Raw genomic sequence first — 12863 nt, 5'->3', positions numbered from 1 at the left:
TGGTTCACCACAGCTCAGCAACAAATAGGATCTCGGGATTATCAATATCCTGGCTCAGTGTTAATGTTGTGTTTACATTGCATAAATGTACCAGTGAAAGTAGGTGAAGTGATGACTTGATAGGCACAAGCAGAAAAATAGTACTCAAAATTCTATTTTAAAATGAAACCATACCTTATCTAACATTAAAATGTGTATGGAGCTCGGGTTATTGTCTACACAAAGTTTTGCACGTTCTTCCTGTGTTCACGTGGGTTTCCTTCCTCTGTTCAAAAACATGCACAAAGGCAGATTGTCAATGCTAAATTGCCCCTAGATACGAGCGAGCGAGCGTGCGTGCGTGATGCACTTCCATGGACTGCCGTCCCATCCAGGGTTAATTCTCCAGCCTTCAACCCAATGTTGCTGGGATTGGCTTCAGATCCCCGCATCCCTGACCAGGATAAAGTGCTTACTAAAAATTAATAAATGAACAAAAACTTTCACTTAATGCATACCCAATCTGCCAAACACAGTTAAGTGTGCCAATACTTTAATCTTTAGTGAAAACACAGAGAAGGTTCAGTGCAATTTGCTGGAGCTGAATCTCAAATTACTTTCTACACTGTTCATGAGGGAACTATGTAGAATGTTCAAGTTATGTCTTATGTAGGGAGCAAACATGGTGAAAAACCATTTGAGCCTCAACTAGATGATGGAGGAATTGTACTTTGATCATGGGGAAGAAATGTAAGATCAAGTTGATTAGCAATAAGAAAACATTACTATGGGTAAATAAATTTAAAAATATATATTTTAAATTGAACAGCAACTGAATTGCTGTTTAAAATTGCTTAATAATAATTTTAATTATTTACTGTAAATATTTGGGGAAAAAAGTGAGAAACTTTACCAAGCGCAAAAATAGTCGACTACTGAAGAGTTTTGTGCCAGTAGAGAAGAAATTCCAACTAGAGACATTAATCAGGATGTCTCTGCGATTGTGTTTGACCAATCAATGGGCCACACTATATTTAACTCCAACTGTACGCCCCAGTTCAGCTCACATGGTACCAGGACAAGAAGACTACCAAATTCGGCACAGGTAGTGAAACGTGGCATGGCTTTCTTGGCGGTGGAAATAGTCTACATAAATGTAGGTTACTAGATATTAGGAGGTAAATTGTCTCTTATCAGAAACTTGACTTATGAAGGTTTGCTTTAAGGCAAAAGAGAAGACTTGTGCTAAAAAAGTTATAGATTTTTTTTTTTTTAATCAACAAGCACAAAACTAATAAAATCTAAATTACCATTTTAGTGAATGGAAAATAGTTCTCATGAACTACGAGTTCAAAGGTCTCAAATAGCTATATATTCCCTACAGGTTTAAAAGCAACGTTCAACAATAACCATTATTATAGAGGCCGGCCTTCCTCAAAGGCTCATCAAACACCAGTGTGGAAACATAATAAGACATTCAATTTGGCTATCAACCAAGTGGTTCAGAAAAGTGTTTCAGTAATTGACAAATCAAAGGGAGGCCAAGTGATGGGTTTGAAAATGGGTAACTCAGTTTTTGAAAGGAAATGGCTTCCAAACCCATCAGTACACACAGACATCCACCTCATTTGACTTGGAACATCAAAGACTCATGATGCTGAGGCTCTTCCAGTTCATTTGAAAATTTAAATAATAAAGAGGAAGAAAATTTGGCTCATGGTGTATTGGGTAGTTACTCCAAACTATATGATTGCTTAACTCACACTCTCAGCATGTAAATATATAAACATAAAAGCAATGCTTTCCCTAAAATATTGCTCATCAAAAATAAAAAATGAGCACACTAATGCAAAATATGTGTTGGTCAATGGTACCTAAATGGCACTTACGGTTTTGTACAGATGACTAGAATGTTTCTGAAAATCTTACTGACTTATTTAAATAACACACAATTTACACTATATGCACAAGCCTGACCCTAAGATGACAAAGAGCACAAAGGCACAATGGAATGAAGTGGCGTAAGATGCCAGGGTGGCAGTCTGGGGACAGGCGTGCCCGGTAGTGCTCCTGCTGGTTGTGGTATGCGATTTCAGCTCTCCCACCAGGCATAGAGCATATACCTGAAGACCCCAATGCCAATCCAGAAGGGCATCCCAGACAGTGCCGGAAGCTCTGAAGCCCCAAAATGTCTCCCCCTCCCAGCCTTGGCATCTCAAGCTTGCCAGCTACAGCTCTCAGCCCAGTAGATGAGCATGAGGCCAAAACCACAAACCATTAAAACCTATTATACGCTCAGTTGAAAATATAGATTATATATTGACGTGCAAGCACTAAGAGAGGGCTTTTGCACTGGAATGTGTGGCACCAATGTAATCTGTTCTGCATCTTTATGTGTGTGTGTGTGTGTGTGTGTGTGTGTGTGTGTGAGAGAGAGAGAGAGAGAGAGAGTGTGAGTGTGTGTATCCCATATCAGCTGCAGGGATGTAGGGAGGTGGAAGCCCAGGATATGGGTAATGACTTTTTAGTCTCTTAATCCAAAATTGGATCTAAATCCTTTCTGGATTAAGAGTAGGAGTTGCACTTTACATGTGGCCTCAGGGCAAATCTTTGGTCAGTTTGGTTTACAATCTCTACTGAAGTGGCTCCTCTGACCTCAGGCAAGTCATACAATATTTACGTCATTAAGGAAGTCCTGCACAGCAATGAAATGTATTAATATGTGTAGATTTCTCTGCTTTTTAACATTTTAATAGAAAGGCAACATACTGTACATCGTTTTCTGGCAATAACAATACTGTCATGCTGCAGTTTTTGTTTGCTTGGTGTTGGCTATAAATACTAGGGATGCATCAATACTGGTACTGGAATCAGGTATAGGTCCTCATATTTCTGGAAAAAAAAAAACCTCTGACACCAGATGACAATATTTGTAAGTAGAGATGACAGATCCGATACCCAGTATTCGTGTTGAGTCGATACAAAAATGGTGGATTGGATCTGTAACAAATGGCATTGACTGGAATTGGTAAAAATATTTATTTTTGGAACTTGAAATGTTTATAAACCATATAAAGAGATTTGAATGCTTTTTCTTTCGTTAGGATTGATTTTATTATATGTATACGTTATTATATTTATTACGTTTAAAGGGATTTTGTGTGAAAGATTTTAACTATGACGTGACTCACGTTCGGAATTGGAAAAGAAAAAAAGTGTTATGCCATCTCTAGATGTAAGCCTAGTATACACTGTCACGCTAATGAACGGATGACACAAAATTAGAATAATTTGGATATATTTCAGGATTAAGGACGGCAGTGAAAGTAAAGCAGTCTGCAAACTGTACAAACTGAAGAGATACTACAGCATCTTCCTATTATACAAGCAACCTTTACTCTTAAACATGAACTCACTGCTAGCAGCACATAGCAACAACTACAACAACAAACACTGGCTGGACAAAAACAAATGCCTACTGTCAATGATAAATGAAAGAAAATTACAACAAAGATAAAAACGTAATTTACTAAGAGCTGTACAGGAGAGCTTTTCGGATGTGAAACAATACCCACCAGTTAAATAGTTAACACTATAAAGAATGAACCTAGCAACCTAAGTGCATAAATACACCTGCCTGCACTTTCATGGCCACTGTTTCAACTGAGAAACATAAACAGAGCTAAATATCATATTTTATGATATCCCTGATTTATTAATAATAAGGCGGTTACTCATTTCGGTATCAGTATCAGTACTGATGAGTAACAAAAAAAAAAACACATATTCGCACTCAGTCTGAAAAAATGGTATTGATGCATCCCAAATAAATAGCATGCAGAAGCGCTCTTGCAGCCCCTTATTCCGATTTTTCATTGTACAAAGGCTTGATCAGATGGAAAGCTGTATTACAGTAACTTCAGCCACTTACACTCTCAGGTGAGAGCTTCCTACCTGCAGACGGTATAGCAGAGCGCCCCGCTAGCCACGGCCCCCAGCACAGCGCACAGCACATTGACGGCGTGTGCAGGAGAAGTGGAAGGAAGCAGATGCAGGGCCAGCCAGGCCAGCATGGTGAAGAGAGGATATCCAGGGGGATGGGCCACCTGAGAGAAGACAACATTCAGAAAACTGACATACTGCAACAAAGAAAACAGCGTAGGATGAAAGTGACCTGATCCAGCCACCCCCCCTTTCATCTTCTTCCTGCTCTCTACTCAAGGACGGCCTCTGTTTTATTAGTTACGGCTTCTCTGCATCTCTCTCACACACATGCACACACACACACACACGCACGCACACACAGACGCATACACATCTCCTCCTGATAACCCTCCAAAGCCCTGATCTCCTGTCTCGTTGCATTCCCAGCAATTAGACACTAAGTCCCCTCAGGAGCGATAAGGGCTGAGCTATTAAAGGCTGCCGCTCTCCTACTGGCCCGATAACACACACAGGCATGGCAGAGACACACAGCACACTCTACAGTAAGGGGATGTCTGAGAGATGAGAGAATGAGAGAGTGAAAGAGAGAGCAAGAGCTCTGATTGAAGATACAAAATCCTTAAGAAAAGTGGGAGTGTATGGGCTAATATGTCTGATGTGTGATGGCAGCTAGGGCCAGGTAAAAATGACCAGAATTTATATGCGCTTGATTAAACACAGCATTAAATACGTGTAGAAAAAATACTGTGTTTATATTGCTACACATTGTAATTGTGAAATGCCATGCAGCATATTTATTAAAGCAAAGTGGTGTAGTTGTGATGTGTCTCAGTTAAAAACAATGTTTTGGGTTTTTTTTCAGTATGCCAGTGACATTATTAATCAACACATGCACAGAAAACACAGTCTCTGAGATTTGGTCAGGCTACTATTGGAGAACAAATATGTTCTGTTGGAGGGCTTATTTGCATAATTAATGCTTCTGGAATATGAATACTGCAAAGACCTTGAGATAATTATTGACAAGTGATATATTGTGACAAGGGACAGGAAGAAAAAACAAATACGTGGAAAACTGGGAAGGACAGAAGCAGAGAGCGAGAGAGAGTGTGAGGGAAAAACAGAGGGCACGGAAAGGACAGAAGAAACAGAGACAGTATGGCAAACAGATGGTAGGGTCAGGAAGGGCACCCTGCAGTGCCAACAAGGTGATCATGAGGTGGAAATAGAGGTGTGTGTGTGTGTGTGTGTGTGATGATATCATTCAGGCATGCGTGTTAGTAGAGTATATGGTGAGGAAGGAGGAAGGAGAGGTGGAATTGTGCCTGTGCGTGTGTGGTACACTACAGAAGTGCAGAACACACAGGTCGAGAGCTGGGATGGAGTGAAGCGGGCATGCCTCAGGGAGCTTAAAGGAGTAGATCCAGTGCTCGAGGGAGGAGGAGTAGGGTAGAGCCAGTGGCCTGCTGCCCGGAGAGAGCGCTCCAGCCCGAGGCCACACGGACAGAGGGAGCGAGGGATTACTGGCATACTGACACTGCCACAGCCTCCCTAAAAGGATCACGGCAGCGTAATAAACTTTATTAAATAATAAAACTTATTATAACTGTTAACCCGATTTGGTTCATTCTTCGCGGCTTACACAAGCACACACATGCATGCACAAAAAGCAGAGGGGTTGAGAATAATGAGCCTTATACTATACGTAAGGCAAAGCCTACAAAAGCCATCGCCTTACCATTCAGTCTAATTGGATTTGAAGAACGGGGTTGCAAATTATAGCATTCTCTACTCCTAACTTAGTAAAAAGAAATACATAAAAAGGGGATGAAGGAAAATAAAACCTATAGCCTGCAAAGTAAATTAATCACCCTTTTTTTTTCTCCCCACATACTTAATTAAACTTCCTTAATGCTTCTAAGAGTTAATGAGTGAATTGATTAAACAATAACGGCTAATGCTTACCCCCAGCTCACAAGCAGCGGTGATCAACTCTCCTGTGGTAGAAATAACAGAGAGGGAAATTAATGTAAACCCAATAATTATTATTAAGAGACAAGTCAGCTCCCAAAAGTTTTCCCAAATCAAATACTTGCACTGGGGTTTTGCATTAATTTGCCTGGATCAAAACCTGCAAATCTTCCCAGTGTGACATTTCATAAGCGACACGCTCATTCTTTTCCATCGTGTGACGCTCCCCTGATCCCCAGGCAGGCACTGGAGCGCGCGCGCACACACACACACACACACACACACACACACACACACACACACACACACACACACACATGCAGAGGCAAACACATTCAGTCTCTCCACAGTCCCTATTCGTAGACAGAACGCAGACACACTCATACACTCTCTCTAGTCTCCTCAAATCATCCAATAATGTATACGTCATCCCACATCCATTCCCTCCCACAGGTCTTTATGCAACGCCACACACAGTCCACACGGCACAACGACATATATTTTAAAGCTTTTAACATCCTCAGACCTGTGCCTGATTGTACTTTCCTTTCTCTCTATCCTTCTTTCTCTGGTTCTCTATAAAAGACGTACACACCAGGCATGACCAATGTAGAATCTAAAACACTGATGCTGAGGTGCAGTGACAAATGAACTTGTTAGTAGTTTAGAATTAGCACCAAACTCCGCCATCTATTGGACAGAGCAGGAGGTGTTTTAGGGACGTGTGTGTTCGTATATTACACACATATTCTGATGAACCCCAAGCAACTGTGTGTTAGACTGCAAAGTTTCTTCATCTGGTCTGCACTGGTGATCAGTAGCTGTTTCATTCATTTCATTAAAGGCTTTAACTATTAACCTGATGATGTACTAACTGTAACTCCCACTTTATTGAGAACAGGTTGAGGTTTTTATTCAGAGAATAATCAGGATGACAAATAATTAACTAAACCCAAGCTTAAATTAGCACAGAAATACAAACCTGAACAAAGTCTAAATAGGAATTTATTGCAAAGACTATTCAGCAAAATGACACTTCTAGAAATGTGTCTGTTTGCAAGAGAGAGAATGTGAAAAAAGACAATATATATAACTATTCCATTTACATTCTTGAGCCCTTTTAATTAAAAGTTTTTTTCCCCAGGTATCTTAAGACATTTTAATTTCCACTTCAAATGCAATTTATTATAAGATCATGTTTTCAATTACATGAAATTATCTTTTAAAAAATACTTTGTCTAATTGTGTTTATTCAGACAAGATTGCGTAAAATAAAACACAACTACATTTTTTTCCCCAGACATATTAAATTGAATTTTCCAAATTTGTCCATCTGTGTGTGCTAACGCTAGCTTGAATTCCACACACTGCCCTGCCTTGTGCAAGTGAGGCTGCTTTATCAAGTGTGTGATATGTCAAATCTTTTCATAACATATGCAATCGCATAAGGAAAAAACATGATAACAGATCATGAATCTGGTAATCCTAAATTAATAAGACTGTGTAAACTTGAATTTATAACTAATTTCATATTAAGGACTTTTACTTAATTTCAGACAAAAGGAGAGTTTTTAAGGACCCAAGGACACCATGGCGGTTTGCAAACAGAAGGAAATTCAAAATATGGTAAAAATCTGAGAAATGCTGTCTGATGCAACACGCACTAACCACTGGAAAATCCTGTAAACTGTGTTTGCTGATGCAACCCTAAATGTTCAGTGAATTGCTGAAATTCTGAAATTGGCAGTTCCAACATTTCAGTGAAGCATGGCTGTTTTGCTGTCATGTTGGAGCTCCTCTATCTGTGAGTGCAGGCTCCTGACGCTTCAGTGCTGGAAATTTCTTTGCTTTCACTGTTTGATTTAGTACACCCATGAACTCATACCCACCAAATCACATGGTAAGGTCAGGCCCACAACATCTCCAAGGACATGGCGCTCTCTTTGATCTAATTTTGTTATGTTATATATGAAGGCAGATATCATTATCTCCCATTTTTATTCATGCAATGCTGTGTTACAGCAAAAAGCTATGCCAGCTAGTGGAGAGCAAGCTGGAGAGAAATACAGTGAAAGAGGAGCATCAGCAGAATGAGACAAATGTCTTTGTGATAGTAGAGCACTGGGCATCCAAAGCAGCCTTATTCCCCCTTAATCTCCATCATTTCCACACTCAAATTCCTAGACAACAGTAGTCCCATGGGGAACTCGCTTAGCCTCTACAGGGTGCAGCACACCTAAAGGGATTAGAGGTGCGAGACGGAGACCTGGAAATATTCTGCCGAGCATTCAGCTGGCTCTATCACACCCGTGTCCTGCACTGTTTCTCTGCACCATGCTCAGCAATTGGGTTTTCCACCTCCAAAAAGCCAGCGTGGATTGGAAGCAGGGAATAAGTTACCAGGACAAAATTCTGGCCAAAGCAATGCCCCTACCCTCATGTTTAAAGGCAGATATTTTTCCAGTCTTATTTTAGACATATTTCTGTATTTACACTGCAAGCCAGACATTTGCCAAATGTGGTTCAAATTCCTCACAAATAGCAATGCACATACACTAGATTGCCAAAAGGATTTGGACACCTGACCAATCACACCCAAATGTGCTTTTTGAACATCCCATTCCAGATTAGTCCCCCTGTTGCTGCTATAATCACCACCACTCTTCAAGGCTGTCCTGGGAAGGATTTCAGAACGTGGCTGTGGGGATTTCAGCCACGAGAGCATTAGTGAGGTCAGGCACTGATGTTGAGAGAGAAGGCCTAGTGCACCATCCACGCTCCAACTCATCCCAGCGGAGTTGAAGTCAGGGCTCTGTGCAGGTCACTCATTTAGTTCCACATCAGCTTTGGCAAACCATGTCTCTTTGGGTCTCGTGTTGTACACAACCATTGTGATGCTGGAACATATTGGGGGGCCTTAGTTCCAGTGAAGAAAAATTGTAATGCTACATCACACAAAGACATTCTAAACAATCGAGTGCTTTCAATACCACAGTCAAAGCTTTGTTCAGCCTGGTGTCTGCTAGCTAACATCAAGCGACATGTTCATTCTGTAGATTATGTGCTGTTTATGATACAGCAGAATGAGCACAGTTACACAATGGCACTAGTGCTTGATCAGGCAGTCACAGTGAGAGCTAACCGGCTGCTGGTAAAACACAAAAAACAAGCTCTGTTTGAAGGGGACTTACAAGCAAGAAAATCTACCCAACATTAGCTAGCTCATTAAAATACAAGTTGTACTTGAAAAGACAACGGTTGCTCAGCTACAGTATCATTGTGCTGCTTGAGGCCAGACCTGCAGGCTGAATGTACAGGCTTTCCCTACATATCATCATAGATATTTATTGGTGCTGTATGATAGGGATAAAAAGAGTGAGCAGCATCACAATAATGATATGCCCTGGTGAACTGGTGAACATGTGATGTGCATTTATTTGACCCTGTTTTGGATCACGCCAATGCCACAGTTTATCATCCACACTGAGGTGGTTTGTTGAAATTCTTATTTGAATATTGCAAATGACGTACTGTACAATCCTAATAGTAATTCAGTAGGGCTCAATCTCATATTCTTTTATTTAGCACATTATTCAGTGACATTATTTTTTATTAAAGAGCCTGGCGATAAACCCGGCAAATTTTTGAGCAGATATTAGCAACTGTCCTGCACACACAGATCTGACTCACCAGCTCACATCACAGCTGCTGCTGATACAAGTTGGGAGAGCAGGTTCGTCACCTCACCACTGTTGCTTAAAGCCTGACTCTGCATCTTGTTGGATGTAGTTTGTCTCTTGTGGGTGTGTAACAATCGCTACTGTTGTCACGTGTTGGTGTGCATTGTTCAGAAACGGTAGTAAACAAAATGTACAGCCTACAACTAATAACTGTATGGATGGATGAACAGGGGATTAAAAGTGAAGCCAAAAAGTCTCTGAGTCCCACTAGTGGTTGGCTACAATTTTTAACCCCACCTATTCCCTTGTTAATATATCGAACTATTAAAGGCTAAGTCACATTCTTACATTTTAAGTTATAATCGCGTCACAATCTCAACTAATTATTTTCAGGAATATAGTTCTGTCATGTTTACAAGTTCAGCTGACCTTATGTCTGCCCCAATATCTATCTATCTATCTATCTATCTATCTCTCTCATATATTATATATATATATATATATATATATATATATATATATATATATATATATATATATACACACACACACACACACACACACATACATACATATATATATATATATATATATATATATATATATATATATATACACACATACATATATGTGTATATGTATATATATATATACACACACACACATACACATATATATATATATACACATACATATATGTGTGTGTATATATATAAATATATATATATATAAATTTTATGACAAACGCATTTTATAAGAGTTATTTGCTTATATTTTAAAGGACCTGGTTGATGAGGTGACTGACAGTTTGGGACATGACAGTCAAGTATCATGAACTCACATGAACCTTCTAAAACACACTAGAAGATCTGGACAGTTTTGTAGCAAAGCCATGTCCTCTCAGGATTTTGCGATCGCAGAAACTCTGCAATATTCAGATGAGCTTGCAATTTTTTTAAATTACCAAGGATTTTCCGCAGATTTGGGCCAAGACACGCCACGTGATGTCATCACAACGCACATTCAGCCAAAGCCCTTTATGATTCACGTTCATCGAACATGAGTAAAGCTAAAAAGTCTCATTTACCAACAAACATCACTGCGAAAGACCGTGCAAAACAATTTCGTGCAATTGCAATTTCGCCAAGTCAAGTAGTTTTCTGGAAAAAAAAAAAACACAAAAAACTCCACAAGTTGCATTGCAAATTTTGGGAAAAAAAAGTTACAGCAAAATAAAGCATTTCTGACCGCAACAATCACAACAAAAACTCCTGTACGAAATCCTGTACAGACTGGCATACCAACACAAGATTTCATAAACCAGGGCCGCTAACACTAAATAAATTTCATAAGAATTTAGCTTATGACTAATCACTGTTGTTTGCCCCACTCATGCACCTCTATGAAATGTTATAATAATATATTCTCACATAATTTTCTATTTTGATAAAACACAACTCTATTATAAGCATCTTCAGAATATATTCATGAATCAATGAATATGCAAATTAGTTTTGTGGCGTCATGTGGAGACTTCTAGCCATGCATTAGCTACTTTTCCCTCAGAAGAGCTGGCAACACTGGGCATAACAGGGAAAACACTGAAACGCCTCGGATATGGGGCACTTAAAAAGCAGGACTGGGAACCTGTGCATTTAGCTATAATATGCGCGCGCGCGCACACGCACACACACACACACACACACATACATACATACACACTTGTGGAGAAGAGGAGCTGATTGGCTGCGTATTATCTAAACAAAGGCACGCGCAGCACATTACCTGAGTCTCCACCAGCGACAGCGCGCGGGACACGGTGCATGTACAGCGCGAGAACACACGCTACCGTCGCTCCCGTTAAAATCCAACACGTCCTGTTCGCATACATTTCACACCACCTGACCAAATGCTCCTCTTTACACTGCTGTGTGTGAACCTAACAGCCTGGCTGGGATGGTTTCTGGAAAGGTTGTTTCTTCGGCTCCTGAGTTCCTGCCGGTTCCGGGGACTTGGCGTTCCTCGTCACTGCGCATGCGCGAAAAACCATAACGACTTCTGCTGCTGCTACACTGAGTTGCTTGTATGTGTTTACTCCGCGCGTGTTTACAGCGTTATATTCTTTTCTGTTATTCAAGATAAAGTACATTCCACGTTGCTGATTAAATAGCTTGTAGTTAAATCACATGCTTTAAAATACAGGATGTATTGTATTCAGAGGTTTGACTGGTCCGTGGTTGGTCGGATAAACGGCTAATTCACAACTTGGCTAAACGTGTGATGCTAGCCATTTAAAAAATGACATTTGGCAAAATCGGCATGTTAAAAGTATCTCAACATGTACACCATAGAAAGAAAAATCGCAAAACCTCTACATTTTGTGCAGTAATTACCAGATTCTCATTAGTGACAACATTAAACGATGTGAACATACAGTATGTGCACAAACTATTATACGCCGTGAAGACATTTCAAAATAAAGGTCACGTATTTCAATGCCACACTACAGGAATTAATCTAATTCAGTTACAAGTTGAAGGAAACACAAGAATAAATGCAGTTCATGTGTAACAACATGTGAAAGCTTTAACTAATTTGTGAAAATGGATTATAAGAACGATTTCCTATATTTTGCATTACTGGTGTATAGAAGATGGGCATCACTTTAAAAACACATGGAGACTCCTATGTTGATGAAAACACTTGCCTCTATATAATTTCATGTGTAAGTGGACATGTGAAACCTTTAATTAATGTGTGAAAATTGATTATAGAAGATTTCTTATATTTTGCATTACAGGCCTATAGAAGATGGGTCTGGTTAAAGGTCCTATATACACTCCGTCTATTTTATTAGGAATTCCCTTACACCAGCACATTCATGCAGTCATCTAATCAGCCAATTGTGTGACAGCAGTGCAATGCATACAATAATGCAGATCATACATAAAGGCTTTAGTAAGTCAGATAATCACTCTGTACAATTGCGCTGAGCAGATAAGTAAATTTTACGTACATATTCACACATCCATTCATACACTTTGGACATGCCAATCAGCCTACCATGCATGTCTTTGGACTGGGGGAGGAAACCAGAGTACACGGAGGAAACCCCCCCCCGCAGCACGGGGAGAACGTGCAAACTCCGCACACACAGGGCCACGGTGGGAATCGAACCCCCGACCCTGGAGGTGTGAGGCGAACATGCCAACCACTAAGCCACCGTGCGCCCTATAACGATTATCCATTCTATATAAAATCTATCAATATATATCTATATATAACCTA

At 40.0% G+C, this 12863-nt stretch overlaps 1 protein-coding gene across 1 annotated transcript in view; it reads right to left on the bottom strand.

Annotated features, from left to right (window-relative positions):
• Nucleotides 1-12195, bottom strand: part of tmem260 (transmembrane protein 260) — a 29553-nt gene extending 17358 nt beyond the window's left edge. Inside the window, exons 1-3 of the mRNA XM_053633034.1 lie at nt 11361-12195; nt 5890-5921; nt 3934-4085 (exon numbers count right to left, since the gene is read on the bottom strand). Of these exons, the coding sequence (XP_053489009.1) occupies nt 3934-4085; nt 5890-5921; nt 11361-11466 (290 nt within the window). The 5' untranslated portion in view covers nt 11467-12195. The remainder of the gene's footprint in view (nt 1-3933; nt 4086-5889; nt 5922-11360) is intronic.
• Between the last annotated feature and the right edge of the window lie 668 nt (nt 12196-12863).

Source organism: Ictalurus furcatus, chromosome 9 (genome assembly GCF_023375685.1).
Source record: "Ictalurus furcatus strain D&B chromosome 9, Billie_1.0, whole genome shotgun sequence".
In the NCBI taxonomy this organism is placed as follows: Eukaryota; Metazoa; Chordata; class Actinopteri; order Siluriformes; family Ictaluridae; genus Ictalurus; species Ictalurus furcatus.
This window is presented reverse-complemented; position numbering and strand designations above follow the sequence as displayed.